Source organism: Gorilla gorilla, chromosome 20 (assembly GCF_029281585.2).
Source record: "Gorilla gorilla gorilla isolate KB3781 chromosome 20, NHGRI_mGorGor1-v2.1_pri, whole genome shotgun sequence".
NCBI classification, from domain to species: domain Eukaryota; kingdom Metazoa; phylum Chordata; class Mammalia; order Primates; family Hominidae; genus Gorilla; species Gorilla gorilla.
In genome coordinates, this window is record NC_073244.2 from 57,096,423 (window position 1) to 57,114,096 (window position 17,674).

Here is a 17,674-nt window from a genome sequence, read left to right on the forward strand (position 1 = left end):
ACTATACAGGTAATGATTGCATTATTATTGCTAACTCCAGCCTGAGGGTGCATTTCACCCCCAGAAGTAGCGAATCCAACCCTTTCCCAAGTAACTGACAAGGAAACTGAGGCCCAGAGCGGGGCAGGGGGTGGCACAAGGTTCCTGCAGAGGTTGATAGCCTGGCATCTTGGCCAATAAAACCATACCCGTTCTCAAGCAACCCAACTTCCTTCATTAGGAGGTAGGGTCCCCAGGGAGCTAGTTCAGAAATAAATTTAAGGACATGTCCCAGACTGTCCTTTCTTACCCAGCAGGGAGTAAAATCATATAAACAATGTCAGGAAGGGGTTGAGAGAAATTCCTGAATGATGGAGTGCTGATGGGTAATTGAGAGATTCTTGGAGGCAGAGGGACAGAAGAAAACAGGAACAGAGGACTGGCCGCCATGGCTCACGCCTGTAATCCCAGCACTTTGGGAGGCTGAGGAGGGTGGATCACCTGAGGTCAGGAGTTTGAGACCAACCTGGCTAACATGGTGAAATCCCATCTCCACTAAAAAAAAAAAAAAAAAAAAAAAAAAAAAAATTTAGCCAGGCATGGTGGCGGGCACCTGTAATCCCAGGTACTCTGGAGGCTGAGGCAGGAGAATTGCTTTAACCTGGGAGGTAGAGGTTGCAGTGAGCCGAGATCACGCCGCGGCACTCCAGTCTTGGCGACAGAGCCAGACTCCGTCTCAAAAAAAAAAAAAAAAAAAAAAAAAGAAAACAGGAACAGAGGAGTGGTGTGTAGGAGGAAACATACATTCAGGACACAGAATCAGGGGGCTCTGGACTTCTTTGGTACCCAGTCTGACTCTCTGAGTGTCCTTTGTCAAGCTCCTGGCACTGAGGGACCTGCGTTTCCTCATCTTTACTGATGGTGCTGGTGTGTGTGTGTGAACACTGATATTCTGAATTACTAAGAATGCCAGGATTCCATAAAAACAACCTTTTCCAGGGTCCCTTCCACACTGAAGGTATGCAGAAACTTGGGACTACCTAAGGTCCATCATCCACTTGGGACCAGCCCCCTTCCCATTTTACAGATCGTTTGAGCCTGGGAGGTTGAAGCTGTGGTGAGCCATGAGCTCCACTGCACTCCAGTCTAGGCAACACAACAAGACCCTGTCTCAAAAAACATAAAATTTCTGTCCCCAGGCCGGGCGCAGTGGCTCACGCCTGTAATCCCAGCACTTTGGGAGGCACAGGTAGGTGGATCATGTGAGGTCAGGAGTTCGAGACAAGCCTGGCCAACACGATGAAACCCCATCTCTACTAAAAATACAGAAAATTAGCTTGGCGTGGTGGCGCACACCTGTAATCCCAGCTACTCCAGAGGCTGAGACAGGAGAATCACTTGATCTCGGGAGGCGGAGGTTGTAGTGAGCCGAGATCGTGCCAATGCACTCCAGCCTGGGTGACAGAGCGAGACTCTGTTAAAAACAAAACAAAAAAAATTGGCCAGGCGCGGTGGCTGACGCCTGTAATCCCAGCACTTTGGGAGGCTGAGGTGGGCAGATCATGAGGTCAGGAGATCGAGACCATCCTGGCTAACATGGTGAAACCCCGTCTCTACTAAAAAAATACAAAAAATTAACTGGGCGTGGTGGCGGGCGCCTGTAGTCCCAGCTACTCGGGAGGCTGAGGCAGGAGAATGGCGTGAACCCAGGAGGCGGAGCTTGCAGTGAGCCGAGATCGCGCCACTGCACTCCAGCCTGGGCAACAGAGTGAGACTTCATCTCAAAAAAAAAAAAAAAATTGGCCAGGCATGGTGGCTCACGCCTGTAATCCCAGCACTTTGGGAGGCCGAGGCAGGTGGATCACCTGAGGTCAGGGGTTTGAGACCAGTCTGGCCAACATGGAGAAACCCCATCTCTACTAAAAATACAAAATTAGCAGAGCATGGTGGCACATGCCTGTAATTCCAGCTACTCGGGAGGCTGAGGCAGGAGAATTGCTTGAACCCAGGAGGCGGAAGTTGCGGTGAGCCGAGATTGCGTCATTGCACTCCAGCCTGGGCAACAAGAGCGAAACTCAGTCTCAAAAAAAAAAAAAAAAGAAAAAGAAAAATTCTGGCCCCATCATCTCCATTCCCATAGCTTTACAGCAGTGGGATGGTGTGGGAAGACTACTAGGCCTCCCAGATCCCAGGCCTCCCTCTCTTCTCCAGCCCTCCAGCCCACCAACACCAAAGCCCTGATTTCCGCCATCTCTGTGCTCCCTCCACCCTCCACCCCAGAAAAATCATTGAGTGCATTTTTTCCCCCTATTCCTCTCCTCCTTCTTCCTTTCTCTGAGAAGGGTTCCCGGGAAAGTCTTCTGGGAACCTCTGTGAAGGGAGAGGAGGGCCGGGGGGAGCGGGGGTGGTAGGAGGGTTGTGAGTGAATCTTCACACCTCAGGAGTCTGTTTACACACCCGTAAGGAGGAAGAGGAGAGGAGACCTTCTCTGAAGGGTGAGGCCTTTTCAGAGCTGGGTGCTTCTTCCTGCTCTCCAGCCTGGTCATGGAACAGTGGCCATTCCTGGTGACCCCTGAGACCAGGGGAGGGAGGGCAGCCTTGGCCACCCTGGGGCGTGGGAACACAAGCAGAGATGGGGAGGGGTGAGGGAACCCAAGATGGCTCCAGCGCTGACTCACCAGCCATGGGACCTTGGACTGGTCGCCTGGCCTCTCTGGTGACCGCCCTAGACTAGGGCCTGGGATCCTTCCTGGAAGTTTTTTCTGCTCAGACCCCCTAGTCACCCTTTTCCTGGAATGAGTGAGGTACTCGTGTTTCATAATCCCTCTGGCCCCTGTGCTTCTTCCATTAAAATAAATCCAAGGCTGGGCACGGTGGCTCAAGCCTGTAATCCCAGCACTTTGAGAGGCTGAGGTGGGAGGATCACTTGAGGCCAGGATTTCAAGACTAAAAATACAAAAATTAGCCAGGCGTGGTGGTGCATGCCTGTAATCCCAGCTACTCAGGAAGCTGAGGCACAAGAGTTGCCTGATCCCAGGAGGCGGAGGTTGCAGTGAGCCGAGATCCTGACACTGTACTCCAGCTTGGGCAACACAGCGAGATTCTGTCTCAAAATTAATAAATAAACAAACAAAAATAAAACTCCAAAAGCTGATCACTGCTCTTTGTTAAATCCACAACCACCACCCACCCGGCCCAACTGACAGCACCTCCCTCTTGGACTCCTGCAGTCACTTCCTCGCTGGGCTCCTGACTTCTATCCTTGTCTCCCATATTCCTTTTTTATTTTGAGACAGGGTCTCGCTCTGTCGCCCAGGCTGGAGTGCAGTGGTGCAATCACTGCTCGTCGCAGCCTCCACCTCCTGGCTCAAGTGATCCTCCGGTCTCAGCCTACCAAGTAGCTGGGACTACAGACACACACCACCATGCCCGGCTAATTTTTAAAATTTTTGTAGAAACTGGGTCTCCCTATGTTGCCTAGGCTGGTCCCAAACTCCTGGCCTCAAGCAATCCTCCTGCCTCAGCCTCCCAAAGTGCTGGGATTACAGGCCTGAGCCACTGTGCCCAGCCAATCTCCCATATTCTACTCCCCACTCAACAGCCCGTGGGATACTGTTAATACTTAAGTCAAATCACCTTCATGCTCTACTGAGAACCCCCTCATAGCTCCCATTTATCTCAGATTAAAAGGCAGAGTCCTCACTAGGATTTACATGGCCCCACACGACCTGCTGTCCCCTCTCTTGTCTCATTTCCCCTTTCCTCTTGTCCTCTCTACCTCCTCTCCAGCCACACTGCCATACCTGCTATCTTTCAAAATTCAGACACTCTATTATTATTATTTGAGATGAAGTTTCGCTCTTGTCACCCAGGCTGGAGTGCAGTGGCACAATCTCAGCTCACTGCAACCTCTGCCTCCCGGGTTCAAGCGATTCTCCTGCCTCAGCCTCCCAACTAGCTGGGATTACAGGCACCCACCACCACGCTCATCTACTTTTTTTTTGTATTTTAGTAGAGACGGGGTTTCACCATGTTGGCCAGGCTGGTCTCGAACTCCTGACCTCAGGTGATCCGCCCGCCTTGGCCTCCCAAAGTGCTGGGATTACAGGCGTGAGCCACTGCACCCGGCCCAAAATTCAGACACTGTCTAACCCCAGAGCCCTTGCACCTGCAGTTCCCTCTGCCTGAAATGCTCTTCCCACAACAGCCACAAGGCTGAGTGCCGCCCATGCTTCAAGTCTTTGCTGGAAAGCCACCTCAGCAAGCCCTTCTCTGCCCTCCTCCAGATCAGACTCCAAGTCATCCTCTGTCCCGTCAACTGGCTTTACATAGAAAAATGTCCCCTTCCCATTTAGCAGTTCCAAACATTACATATTTTTTATTTACTTGTGTATGGTGAGCCCTGTGAAGGCAAGGCCAGGCTGCCTCAGTCATTGCTGTGTCCCCAGCCCCACCCAGCACAGTGCCCTACATAAACCTCTGTTGAATGAATGAATAAATACCCTCTTTCTTCTTGTCCCGCACCTTCTTCCCAAACCTTCCCGCATCACTCCTCCAGGCAGTCTGCCCTGATTGCCCTTCACTTAAGTTCTGACATTCTCCCTCTTCATCCTCAGTCTTGACTTGGAGATCGCTGTTTATCTAGAAACTTAGAATTGCGGTCTTATGTTCCCCGGCCTGTATGACCAGGGGCTTTGCAAACATAATGAGTCTGTATCGGCTGCATTTCTCCTTCCACTTTCCCCCGAGTCACAGACTTTTATCCACTTGTTGGAAAAAAAAAAAAATCTAACCTTCTCTATTTGTCTTTATTTTCTGGAAACCAAATGTTTGACTTCATTTATCTGGCCAGACATGGCGGCTCACATCTCTAATCTGAGCACTTTGGGAGGCCGAGGCAGGAGGATCTCTTGAGCCCAGGAGTTCAAGATCAGCCTGGGAAACATAGTGAGACTCCGTTTCTACAAAAAGTACAAAAATTAGCCAGGCATGGTGGCTCACATTTGTGGTCCCAGCTACTCGGGAGGCTGATGTGGGAAGATCGCTGGAGAGCCCAGAAGGTGGAGGCTGCAGTGAGCCACGACTGCACTACTGCACTCCAGTCTGGGCGGCACAGTGAGACCCTGTCTCCAAAAAAATATATTTACTCATCTCCTCCTTCAGGAGGCCCTCCACAATCGCCAAACTGTGATGGGATCTGGGAGCACAAAGGTTGACCAGTGACACACCAACCTCACTCTTCCTAAGTTCTTGTATTCTTATGAATATTAACACAGCCCTTTTCCCATACAATTTGCATACACCAGACCAGGAGAGAAGGGACCTTGGGATGAGAGGGGAAAACTGGGGATTCTGTGCCACTCCGGGTTCATTGTGCTGGCGGCAGCATCTTCAGCTGCACCTGGTCCCCCTGGGAGGGCGGAGTGGCCGCCCAGCTGCCAGTCATGGCTTTGGCTGTGCTGTTCCTCTTGGAGGTGAGTGGGGTCTCCAGGGTGAGCGAGGCATTGGCCATCTCCTGGGGCTTGTCGCTGGCCAGAAAGCGCAGCAGGTTGTGCAGGGCCTTGGCCACATCGCTGCGGGCGCCCTCGTTGACCAGGCAGTAGAGGATGGGGTCCGCCACACAGTTGAGGCTGGTGAAAGCCAGTGAGCTGTGGTATGCAGAAAAGACGCGCTCCTCGAAGCCGCAGTCCCAGGGGCGGCCCAGGTAGATGGCGCTGCGGGACAGCAAGAGCACGTGATAGGGCGCAAAGCAGACCAGCACGATGGCGATGAGGCTGAGGGCCAGCCGCTTGATCTTGGCCTTCTCCTGGCGCTCGGTGGACACGCTGCCCCGCACGGCCCGCAGGATGCCCCGGTACGACAGCAGCATGAGCGCCCAAGGGAAGAGGAAGCCCACAAACACCCGATAGAGATTCATCCAGGCCACCCAGCCTTCCATGGGGAACTTCTCAAAGCAGAAGGTGTGGTTGTAGCGGTCTCGGAAGAGCTCGTCATGGAACAGGGGCGCCGAGTTGGCGCCCAGCTCCGTGGCCCAGACCACGGAGCTCACGGCCACGGCGGTCTTGACGCGGCGCAGGCGGGCGAAGCGGAGTGGGTGGGCCACAGCCAGGTAGCGGTCCACCGAGATGCAGCACAGGAAGGCGATGCTGATGTAGATATTGGTGTAGAAGATGAACCCAAAGAGCTTGCAGGACCCGGGGCCGTGGATCCAGTTGTCGTGGTGCAGGAAGTAGTCCACCCACAGCGGCAGCGTGCAGATGTACAGCAGGTCGGCGATGCTGAGGTTCATCAGGTAGACGCCCAGCTCGTTGCGCTGTTGCACCTGGCGGTAGGCCGCCCACAGAGCCAGGCAGTTGGTGGGCAGCCCCACGCCGATGACAAAGATGTAGAGGGATGGCGGAAAGAGGTGGTCCACGCGCGAGTCCACGTGGCAGCCCTCCCACGTGTGGTTGCCCATGGTGGGCACTTCGGCTTCTGGGGCGCTTCCCCTGGCCCAGGGGGGCTGTGGGGCCACAGGGAGCGGGAGGCCATGGGGCCCCCTGAGCCCCTTCCTTGGAGGCTCAGGGGAACATGGTAGGATGTGGTCTACAGGGAAGAGATGAGGTTGGGTAGGCTGGGCTGGGCTGGGAAGGGCAGAACTTGAGAGGGAAAAGTTGGAGGAGGAATGGAATTATGACAGGAGGGAAGTCTGGAGGATGGTGAGATTAATAAAGAGGTTTTTCAAGGAGGTTATGTATGGAGTCAATCAGTGTGTCAACGAGGGAGTATGGGGTGACACAAAAATTGGTCTCCGGGAGTGTTTATGGAGGAGACGAAAGCATCGCTGGGCAATAGTGAGAAGGAGATGGTTTGCAGGGCAGTTAGGAAGTATGTGTAGCCATATTGAAGTAATAATGGCAGGGGAATGTTCTAGAAGACACAGGAAATACATGAGAAAGTGTTGAGATAGGACACAGCGCAGTTAGGGAGTGTTGGAAAGTTCAGGCAATGCGGGTGGGAGTGCTGGCATTTCCTAGGACCCCAGAAAGAAACAGAGATAAGTAAGGTCACCAGTAAGGAGAAGGTTCTGGAAAAGGCGGTGTCTGGCACAGGGTGGACAAAGATAAAAGGCTCGGTCTGTGGACTGCAGGAAGGAGTCTTAGGAAACAGGAAGGAGGTGAGTAAAGTCTAGATCAGAGGTAAGTTTGGGGACGGAAGGGAAATTTCAGTGGGGGCAGGGGAGGGACTCCAGACTGGTCCTGGTGGGGGCTGAGGGATTGGGATGAAGTCAGTTCACCGCTGACTGCAGTGCCTGTTGGGAGAGAGGACAGCAGTGAGGGAGTCATGGACACTCCAACCTTCTTCTCCCCACACTCCTCACCATAATTGCTGTGAACTGCAGAGACTGGACACCCCAACAATGCCTACTTCAGCCCCATCCTAAGCAACCACTCTCTGAAAACACAGATTTGAGGTGTCAGGCATATTTTTCCCCTGACAGATATTAGAATAAAGACCCAACTCAGGCCGGGTGCAGTGGCTCATGCCTGTAATCTCAACACTTTGGGAGGCCGAGGTGGGAGGTTCGCTTGAGCCTAGGAGTTCAAGACCAGCCTGGGCAATGCAGTGAGACCCAGTCTCTACAAAAAATAAAAATAAAAATATTAGCCAGGTGTGGTGGTACATACCTGTAGTCCCAGCTACTGGGGAGGCTGAGGTAGGAGGATCACTTGATCCCAGGGGATTCAGGCTGTAGTGAGCTATAATCGCACCACGGCACTCCAGCTTGGGCAACAGAGTGAGACCCTGTCTCAAAAAAAAAAAAAAAAAAAGGTTGGGTGCGGTGGCTCACACCTGTAATCCCAGAACTTTGGGAGGCCGAGGCAGGCAGATCACGAGGTCAGGAGTTCAAGAACAGCCTGGCCAACATGGTGAAACCCCATCTCTACTAAAAATACAAAAATTAGCTGGATGTGGTGGCACGTGCCTGTAATCCCAGCTACACAGGAGGCTGAGGCAGGAGAATTGCTTGAAACCAAAAGGCGGAGGTTGCAGTGAGCTGAGATCGCATCACTGCACTCCAGCCTGGGCAAAAGAGTAAAACTCTGTCTCAAAAAAAAAAAAGAAAAGAAAAGAAAAAAAAAGGAAAGAAAAAAAGAGAAAAAGGGGAAAAAATGACCCAACTCAGATTTTAGCATTTTCCTGCAGAATTCCTGTAAAACTGGCACAGGTATCATATCATGCTTCAGGAAATGCCAGACTAGTCTAACTCTATCATGTCACAGACAGGGAGAAGGGACCCAGAGAGGCTGAGTCACCTCCCTAAGGATGCACAGCATGGCAGCAATAGGGCCAGGGCTGGGGCCAGCCTCCCACTCCTTACCCAAGAATCCCATTCTTGTCAACAAGGATAATAACAGCAAATGTTAATTGAGCCCTACTACATAGCAGATCCCATTCCAGGCATTTTTATGCATATTATTTCTTTTTATTTATTTATTTTTTGAGACAGGGTCTTGCTCTTTTGTCCAGACTAGAATGCAGTAGCACGATCACAGCTCACAGCAGCCTCAACCTCTTGGGCTTCCAGTGATCCTCCTGCCTCAGCCTCCCAAGTAGCTGGGAACACAGGCATGCACCACCATGCCTGGCTTAAAAATATATATATATATATATTATATATATAAAATAGATGCAGGTCTTCCTGTGTTGCCCAGGCTGGTCTCTTGAACTCCTGAGCTCAAGAGATCCTTCCCTGTAATCGCAGCACTTTGGGAGGCTGAGGCGGGCGGATCATGAGGTCAAGAGATCAAAACCATCCTGGCCAAAATGGTGAAACCCTGTCTCTACTAAAAATACAAAAATTAGCTGGGCATGGTGGTGCACACCTGTAGTCCCAGCTACTCAGGAGGCTGAGGCAGGATAATCGCTTGAACCTGGGAGGCGAAGGTTGCAGTGAGCTGAGATCACGCCATTGCACTCCAGCCAGGGTGACAGAGCCAGACTCCGTCTCAAAAAAAAAAAAAAAAAAAAAGAGATCCTCCCACCTTGGCCTCCCAAAATGCTAGGATTATAGGAGTGAGCCACCATGCCCGGCCGATTTATGGATATTACTTCTTTGAAATTTTCAAGACTCCTATGAGGAAAGTAGTTGTTCTTTCTCTTTGACAAACTGAGGCACAGAGCTGTTCCAAGACCTGTCCAAGGTCCTGATGTCTAGATTGCAGCCATCTCTGCTCTCAGTCCTCATCTCTAGCCTGTGCTTCAGTTTCCACCACAGAATAACTGGACAGGCCAGGCACAGTGGCTCATGCCTGTAATCCAAGCACTTTGGGAGGCCAAGGCGGGAGGATCGCCTGAGGTCAGGAGTTCAAGATCAGCCTGGCCAACATGGTGAAACCCTGTCTCTACTAAAAATACAAAAATTAGCTGGGCATGGTGGCACATACCTGTAATCCCAGCTACTCGGGATGCTGAGGCGAGAGGATTGCTTGAGCCCAGGAGGCAGAGGTTGCAGTGAGCTGAGATAGCATCACTGCACTCCAGCCTGGGAGACAAGAGAGGAACTCCATCTCAAAAAAAAGAAGGCCAGGCACGGTGGCTCATGCCTGTAATCCCAGCACTTTGGGAGGCCAAGGCGGGAGGATCACCTGAGGTCGGGAGTTTGAGACCAGCCTGACCAACATGGAGAAGCCCTGTCTCTACTAAAAATACAAAATAAGCTAGGTGTGGCGGCACATGCCTGTAATCCCAGCTACTTGGGAGGCTGAGGTGGGAGATTTACTTGAACCCAGGAGGCAGAGGTTGCAGTGAGCTGAGATGGCGCCATTGCACTACAGCCTGGGCAACAAGAGCGAACTCCATCTCAAAATAAATAAATAAATAAATAAATAAATAAAAATAACTGGACAGAAAAGGGCCCTGGGCTGCCAGTGGGGACTGGGAACCAAAGCTGCAGAGGAGTAAGGGAAAGGGGAGAGCCAGGAGCTGCTGGGAACAGTCATGTCAAGATCAAGATCAGGGAGCATGGGGAAGCCCTGGGGTTAGCGCCAGCAGTCTCCTCCCTCAGGGACCACTCTCTTCACTGTCTCTGCCCTTTCCCCCCCAATTTTCCTGAGTGAGAACCTTGAGCCTGTCACCCACTTTGTTCTGGGAAGATCTGCATACACAGGGCAAAGGATATTCATGGACCAAGCCCCTGACTGTCATCAACCCCACAGAGAAGCAGAGCCAAGTCCAGAGTCACAGGCAGCTTCAGGAGCCATTCCATCCAGGGGTCTTTTGGTTTAGTTCTTTTGGATGTGAAGCCTGGCTTTTTTTTTTTTTTTTTTCCAACAAGATCTTAACCAGAAACCAATCTAAAACAGTGAAAAGGGTGAGCTGCTAGCTGCTCTGGTGAAACAAGGTGGGGGTGGAGAGGCCACCTCTGAAGAATCCCCAGGATGCACTTTTAAAACATGTTAAAAGTGGAGTTTAAGGTGGAGTCTATTGACAGATGAGGAAACCAATCCCCAGAGAGGGGACGGAAGGAGGTCCATGGGAGCCTCCCAGATGCCAGAGCATCTTTCCATGGGAAAGTCCTCTGGGCTCCACCTCCCCAGTGCTTCCTGAATCTGTGTGCGTCTCTCTCAAACGCCTGCCACTGTCCACTCTGCGTCAGCATCAGCGTCATCACTCGCTGGGATCATTGCAGTAGCATCACCATTGCTTTTCTGGGCTACTCTGGCTTCCTTCAAATCACTTCCCATATGGCAGCCAGAAAGATCTTTCTTTTCTTTTCTTCTCTTCTTTTTTTTTTTTTTTTTTTTTTTTGAGACGGAGAGTTTCACTCTTGTCACCTAGGCTGGAGTGCAATGTCCCAATCTTGGCTCACCACAACCTCTGCCTCCCGGGTTCAAGTGATTCTCCTGCCTCTTCCTCCGGAGTAGCTGGGATTACAGGCATGCGTCACCACACTCAGCTAATTTTGTATTTTTAGTAGAGACAGGGTTTCTCCATCTTGGTGAGGCTGGTCTCGAACTCCTGACCTCAGGTGATCCACCCGCCTTGGCCTCCCAAAGTGCTGGGATTATAGGCATGAGCCACTGCGCCCGGGCAAGATCTTTCTAACATGAAAATCAGCTCTTTCTTTTCTTATTTTCTTTTCTTTCTTTCTTTTTTTTTGAGACAGGGTCTCACTCTGTCATGCAGTAGTGCAATCTTGACTCACTGCAGTCTTGACCTCATGGGCTCAAGCGATCCTCCCACCTCAGCCTCGTAAGTGGCTGGGACTACAGGTGTGTGCCACCACACCTGGCTAATCATTCTATTTTTTGTGGAGATGGGGTTTCCCCATGTTGCCCAGGCCGGTCTCCAACTCCTGGGCTCAAAAGATCTTCCTGCCTTGGCCTCCCAAAGTGCTGGGATTACAGGCATGAGCCACCACACGCAGCCTAGTTCTTGTTATTTCCCTGCTTGAAACCCTCCAGTGGCTTCTGAATGGACTTGCGGTAAAATACAGACTCCTCATCCGGAGTCACAAGGCTCTGTCTGACCTGCTGGGGCAGCCTAGCCAATCTCACTCACCTCTCCTTCCTGCCTCAGCAGTCTCAAGGCCAGTGAGTGACCTTCTTTCCAGCCTCAAACCTTTGCACACTTACCATACTCTCAGTCTGGAATGCTCTTTTTTTTTTTTTCTTTTTTGGAGACAGAATCTTACTCTGTCGCCCAGGCTGGAGTGCAGTGGCACGATCTTGGCTCACTGAAACCTCTGCCACCTGGGTTCAAGTGATTCTCCTGCCTTGGCCTCCTGAGTAGTTGGGATTACAAGTGTGCACCACCATGCCCAGCTAATTTTTGTATTTTTAGTAGAGATGAGGTTTTACCATGTTGGCCAGGTTGGTCTCGAACTCCTGTTCTCCAGTGATCCACCCACCTTGGCCTCTCAAAGTGCTGGGATTACAGATGTGAGCCACTGCTCTTCCTTCAGATAGTCTGAGTAGCTCCGTTCCCTCCTTCACTTCCTCGGGAGTCCCTCTCCATTCAGTCCCCGACTCTCCCCTGCCCCAGGACCCTCTCCTCACATCACCCTGTGTTTTGTTTGTGTCTGTCTGTCTAGAATAGGTTGTCCAGGAGGGCAGAGACTTTGTGTGCCTTGTTGACTGCTGTATCCCCAGCATCCAGGACAGGCCCAGCATACAGTAGGTGCTCAATAAATTACCAAGGTCATGGTCAGGGAGCACAGAGCCATTTGCCAATGGCAAAAACCATTCCAGAAGCTTTGCAGAGGCCAGAGGCATGGAGTAAAAACATACTCTCTGCCCGTGAGGCTGCCCCACCCCACCCCAGGCTCAAACAAGGGCATGGGGAGGAGGGGGAAGGGAGGGAGAGGAGTCCATTCCCAGGGGAAGAGGTGGTCAGGGGAGAGCTGGAAAGGGCAGGATCTATCCGCTTCTTAATTGACTTTGAAAGGTCAGGGCTGAGTCGTGCTCAGTAAGTCCTGCCCCCTGTGGGGTCCTCAGCGGCAGAGCTGCCTCCCCCACCCCAGACTCCTGGGCAGAAGCTTGTGGGTCCTGTGGAGATGGGATGGGTGGGGGCGTACTCCAGGCTGGAACAGTGTGATCCAGTCCCTCCCTTCCACTTGAAACCTCCCACCCAGACCAAGTCACTCAAAATAACCTCCCTCCCCTCTCCTCTGCCCTCTCTCTCCCCATCTCTCTGCCCCTAGTCTCTCCCTTCCTTCTGTGACATTTAGAGAATTAGGTCTCCAGGAGCCTCAGTTTCCCCCTTCTGTAAAAGGGGGCACAGGCTTTATATTCATCACATCACAGACCGGAACGTCCTTGCTAGAATGCGATATCAGCTCCGTAACATGCAGTATTTGAATGATTATTATTATTCCACGGGGACTAGGGGGCTGAGACAAGAAATAAACCAGTTCTTCATGGCAGGAGGCACCCACCGAGGGCTAGAAGTCCCCTTTGCCCCACTTTCTGTTGACCCCCAGGGCTCTGCTGACCTAACTCGGGTACCCGGGCAGGAGACACTTCCGGCAGCCAGAGGAGGAAATACACTTCCCATTGCTAATTTCCTCAAGGGGGAACCGGTCCAGCTCTCACCCCTCCTTCCTCCCACCCCTCCTCCCCAACCTGCTGGCATCTTGCGGATGCTGGACATGGGGGGAGGGGTGCCCAGACAGCCCTCTCTTCTTCCCCACGTGAGATCTGCCCAACGTGGAAACCCCAAAAGTCAGCATGGAACGTCAGACTCTTAGAACGCCACAGTGCAGCCGACGTATGTGTGACAGCTGGGAGTGTGAGGCTATTTCTGACCCCTTCCTGGTACAGATGGGGAAACTGAGGCCCGCAGCAGCAAGGCAGTTGTCTAAGTCACTTGATGTCTCAAGACTGGGCAAACCTCCTGTCGCTGTTAACTAAACAGCTTCCCTTCCCCTGAGGTTTTTCTCTTCACTCTCTGAACTTCTGTAATTTTTCTCAAGTCTTTCTGAGCGTCTCTGGCCCCTCTGAGAACCTACTAGAAGATACGACCTTCTCCCCACAAAGAAAGCAAGCGACCTTCCATCACCTGATCCCCATAACCCCGTTCCCCTTCCAGGACCCTCTCTGGTTGGGATCTAAGTTCTGCCCCTTAGGCTCTGTTGAGGGGGTAAACCCCCAAATCTCACATCCACAAGAAGCTCCCCCTGTCTGTCCCACAGGCCCCCACTTCTTGGGTCCCTGCTGGCCCCTTCCAGAGGGTCGGGGGGAAGAGAAATATACCCAAGGATGGAGCGATAGTGGGGGGACAGGAAAGACTAGGAAGACCTGGCCCCCCAACTTTAGCAGCCTCGGCTGCCGCATCCTGCCAGCCACCCCAAAACCCAGCAAAGCTGAAAAACTTGGAGGATTTTGAGGACAAGAGGGAGAAGTGCTACAGACCCCCGCATCCCTGGGCTCACTCACCAGCCTTGTCCCCGATGCCACCAGGCTATCTCACCTCCCCCTTTTCCTCCTCTGTGGGCTCCTGCTCCCATCCCCCCCCCCCCCGCCCCCGGCCTTCTCCCTGCAGCCCCAAGGGACCAGCCAGCTCCGGTCTGCTCATTAGGGACGAAATGTGATCACCGGTCCTCGCTCCCCACCTGGTGCCCTGGCGGCCAGCGGAAACCAGGGGGCAATCGGGCTACCCTAACGGCCCCACTGCACCTCAGTATCCCCGTTTCAACCGAGAGGGTCTCTCTGCCCCCAACGCCCACACTGCCTACTAGGGATACCAGTCCTTAGGCGGCCTCTCTGACGTTCTAGGTCCCTATGGTTCTGCAGTCCTCAGGTTCTATCCTTAGTTCACTTCGCAGTTGAATGTTCTATTATAACATTCTAGAGCGTTACTCTTCTTTCATTCTATTTATTACATCGTGGCTTTGTAAGTACCTACCCTAAGTTTCCAGTATTCTAGGAGTGTCACATTCCAAGATTCGAAAGTTCTATTGTTAGAACACGCTATGATTTTTTAAGCATTCTATGACTTTCATAATCTATTATTAAACCCTCAGTGATTTTTATCTTTCCCCAGCAAACAGGAATATGTATTTCCCTTTTCTCTTTTACAGAAATGGGAACATACACTAAATACGGTGAGCCCCACTTCCTTTTCTTTCCCCCCTTCTCTCGCCTGCTTTTGAACATTCCAGCAGCCTGATTTCTAAGATTGTGCAGAATTCTAAGAAATTATGGCTTCATGGAGGGAAGAGAGGGGCGTGTTAGTCACCACCTCCACCTGGCCCCTAAATTCTCACCACCTGGGGGTGACATGCTATATCCAGGCCGCCTCTCTACCCTTTCGCTAGTGGGCCTAGCCTCAGCCCTCCCCGCTCACACCAGCTGAGTTATTATTTGTCTAGACACAAACCAAATTATAGGCCCTGTCCCCGAGGGAACGGTGGGCTCCAGGCGGAGGGTCAGGAGACTGAAGCTGGAGTTAATCCCGGTTCCCCTCCACCTCCCTCCCTCTCTTCCCGAAACTCCACCCCTTCCACCCAAACCAACTCTTGCCCCTCTCCCTCCCCACCACCATGGTTTTAGAAATATTTTCTCTCCTCTGCTTCTAAAACCCTCCCTCCTGGATTCCAGCCATTTCTACTCACCCTGGCATCTCTCCCTCCTCATTGAGAAGACCTCTTTCCCCAAATTAATCCGACTTAGTGGTAGCAGAAGAAGCCAGCTCTCTGGATTTGGGCTTCAGTTGAAAACTGGGGTCCCAACCCTCCAGCCTGGCACTGACTCACTGTGGGGACTTCTGCTTTTGGACCTCAGTTTCTCCATCTATAAAATGGGGGCAGGGGGAGTTGGCCTAGGTGGCTCCGCAAACCCTTTCCAGCTCTCAGTTGCCATCACTGAAACGTGCCAAGATTTCAACACTCCTCTTTTTGGATTGAAGGACTCCAGTATCCCCAGGACCTTTGATTGGAAAGATCTGGAATTCCCAGGCCTCCCCTCCAATGCTTCTTCCATCTGGGCCCTTCCATTCAAAGATGTTCACATTCAAGGTACTTGATCATACGATTCCCAGGGTTCCAGGAGCCCCTATGGGTCTTTCATCCTCTTCAGCTGGGATTCCCCCAGAAAAGAAAACCTCCTCATCCTCACCCCAAACCTGAAGTCAAGTTCATCTACAAAGACAGAGCTGGGGGCGGATACCCCCTTGGTGGGCTCAGGAGGAGGGGGGCTGATGGTGGGCTCTGGAGGGGGATCTGGGGGGTGTGGCCCCATCCTCTCCACTTCTGCACCAAACAAATTCCCCAATGCATATCCAGCCTGAGTACGCACACACACACATCCCACAACCGATGCCTCACAGATATTCTAGAGCTATTCCTCAGCCTAGTTTGGGAGGAGGGGTTGTCCAGTTCCAGGGAGGAGAGTGAGGCGGAAGCAGGAAAGAGTTAATGGTGACCCAGCCAAATCCTGGAAGAGAGGAAGTAGGGGAGGAAGTCCACCCCCCAGGCAGGAATTCCTGAAATTGGCGCGCGGGGTGGGTGCGACCTGAGGGGCAGTGGGGTGGCTCCGTGAAGGGGGCGCTGGGATCATGGTGTCACTTAGAGTCCGCCTGCCCCAGGTCACAAGCCTCCTGCCCCCTACCCCACTCCCAAGCAGGTTCCCAGCCCAGAGGAAAGTTCCGGGATGCGGAGGATTTGGAAGGAGAGAAGACAGAGCTGAAGGTGCCAAAACAGTGTTATAAGAGACGGAAAGAAAGAGACAGGGCAATAGAGATGAAGAGACAGGTAGGGAGAGAGCAAAGAGATACACAGAGACAGGGAGAGATGGAGATAGAGGCAGAGACATCCGCAGAGGTCCCACGACAGACGGGGGTGAGGCAGAGGCAGGGGCAGAGGGAGGTGGGACCCAGAAACAGAGAGACAGAGACAGACAGACGGAGACAGAGAGGCAGAGATCAAGAAAAAGACAGAGACATCCAGAGACACAGAAGGAAAGACACGTCCAGAGGCAGAGGGACCACAGACACAGAGACATCAGGCGGGAGTTGGAGACAGACGCAGAGTCAGGGAGAGCAACAGAGGGGGCGGGCACCGAGACGGCGCGGGAGACTGAGGCAGCCCCCGAGGGGGCGGGGAGGAGCGGTCTCGCCACGAGCAGGGCAACCTAGTGAGACCCCGCAGCATCGCGGGCAGCCGGGGAGGACCCGGCACTTACCTGCGCGCGGCGACTGGACGGGGCGGGCGGCGGCACCTCTCTCCGCTGCGTCCAGGTCCCCGGTCTTGACAACGGCGCGGGGACCCAGCGGATGCCCCCGCGGGGCAGAACAGCGGCTACTCCTCCCGGCCCCCGGGCCAGAGCAGCCAGCCGAGGCCCCGCCCCGGCCAGGCCCGCCCCCATTAACCCCACCTCTGCCGCTGCCCCTTAACCCCTTTCAGGCTTCACCCCATTCAACGCCTCCAGCCACGGGTGAGGCTCATCTGCTACTGGAACACCCCCCAATCCTTCCAAGTCCCCAGCTGGAAGGTCCCCTCTCTCCAACCACACACCCCCAAATTTATCAGGCCCTCAGCTATGGGAAGAGGAGGCCCCCGCTACTGACCTTCCCTGGGTTGAGCCATTTCCTCCCTTAGAGACCCCGGGCCTCAGTCATTCATCTTCTGGTCGTTAACCTTCTGCATCTTCCTCCCCAACAACGGAGAGAATAAAGGGTTCTGTTAGGTCCCCAAGTCCAAAGTCAGGGCCACCCCTAGAAGGAGCTCTGGGGTTGCATTTCCAGCCTGACTCTTGGTCAGACCTTAGGCTAGTGACATCTCCGTGCCTCAGTTTCCTCTTTGAATCAAGGTGGTCACTCATGGTACCTGCTTGCTTCCTTCTTTTCTTTGCTTTGCTTTGCTTTGCTTTTTTCTTTCTTTTCTTTCGAGACGGAGTCATGCTCTGTTGCCCAGACTGGAGTGCAGTGGCACAATCTTGGCTCACTGCAATCTCCGCCTTCCAGGTTCAAGCCATTCTCCTGCCTCAGCCTCCCGAGTAGCTGGGATTACAGGCACGCACCTCCATGCCCGGCTAATTTTTGTATTTTTAATAGAGACGGGGTTTCACCACGTTGGCCAGGCTGGTCTTGAACTCCTAAGCTCAAGCTATCTGCCCACCTCGGCCTCCAAAAAGTGTTGGGATTACAGGCGTGAGCCACCTTGCCCCACCTTTTTTTTTTTTTTTTTTGAGACAGGGTTTCACTCTCTTGCCCA

The 17,674-nt window shown here is 52.8% G+C and overlaps 1 protein-coding gene across 1 annotated transcript; it reads right to left on the reverse strand.

The window, feature by feature from the left end:
* Positions 1 to 4,128: 4,128 nt before the first annotated feature.
* Positions 4,129 to 16,761, reverse strand: GPR4 (G protein-coupled receptor 4). Its single transcript, XM_019015550.4, has 2 exons — positions 16,644 to 16,761; positions 4,129 to 7,270 (listed from the first exon to the last, which is right to left on the reverse strand). The coding sequence occupies exon 2, from the start codon at positions 6,434 to 6,436 to the stop codon at positions 5,348 to 5,350; it is 1,089 nt and encodes a 362-aa protein (XP_018871095.1). The 5' UTR covers positions 6,437 to 7,270; positions 16,644 to 16,761; the 3' UTR covers positions 4,129 to 5,347.
* Positions 16,762 to 17,674: the final 913 nt, after the last annotated feature.

What these genes read in the sequence shown, in the direction of transcription:
- GPR4 (XM_019015550.4), bottom strand. Translation starts at nt 6,436, where the DNA reads ATGGGCAACCACACGTGGGAGGGCTGCCACGTGGACTCGCGCGTGGAC.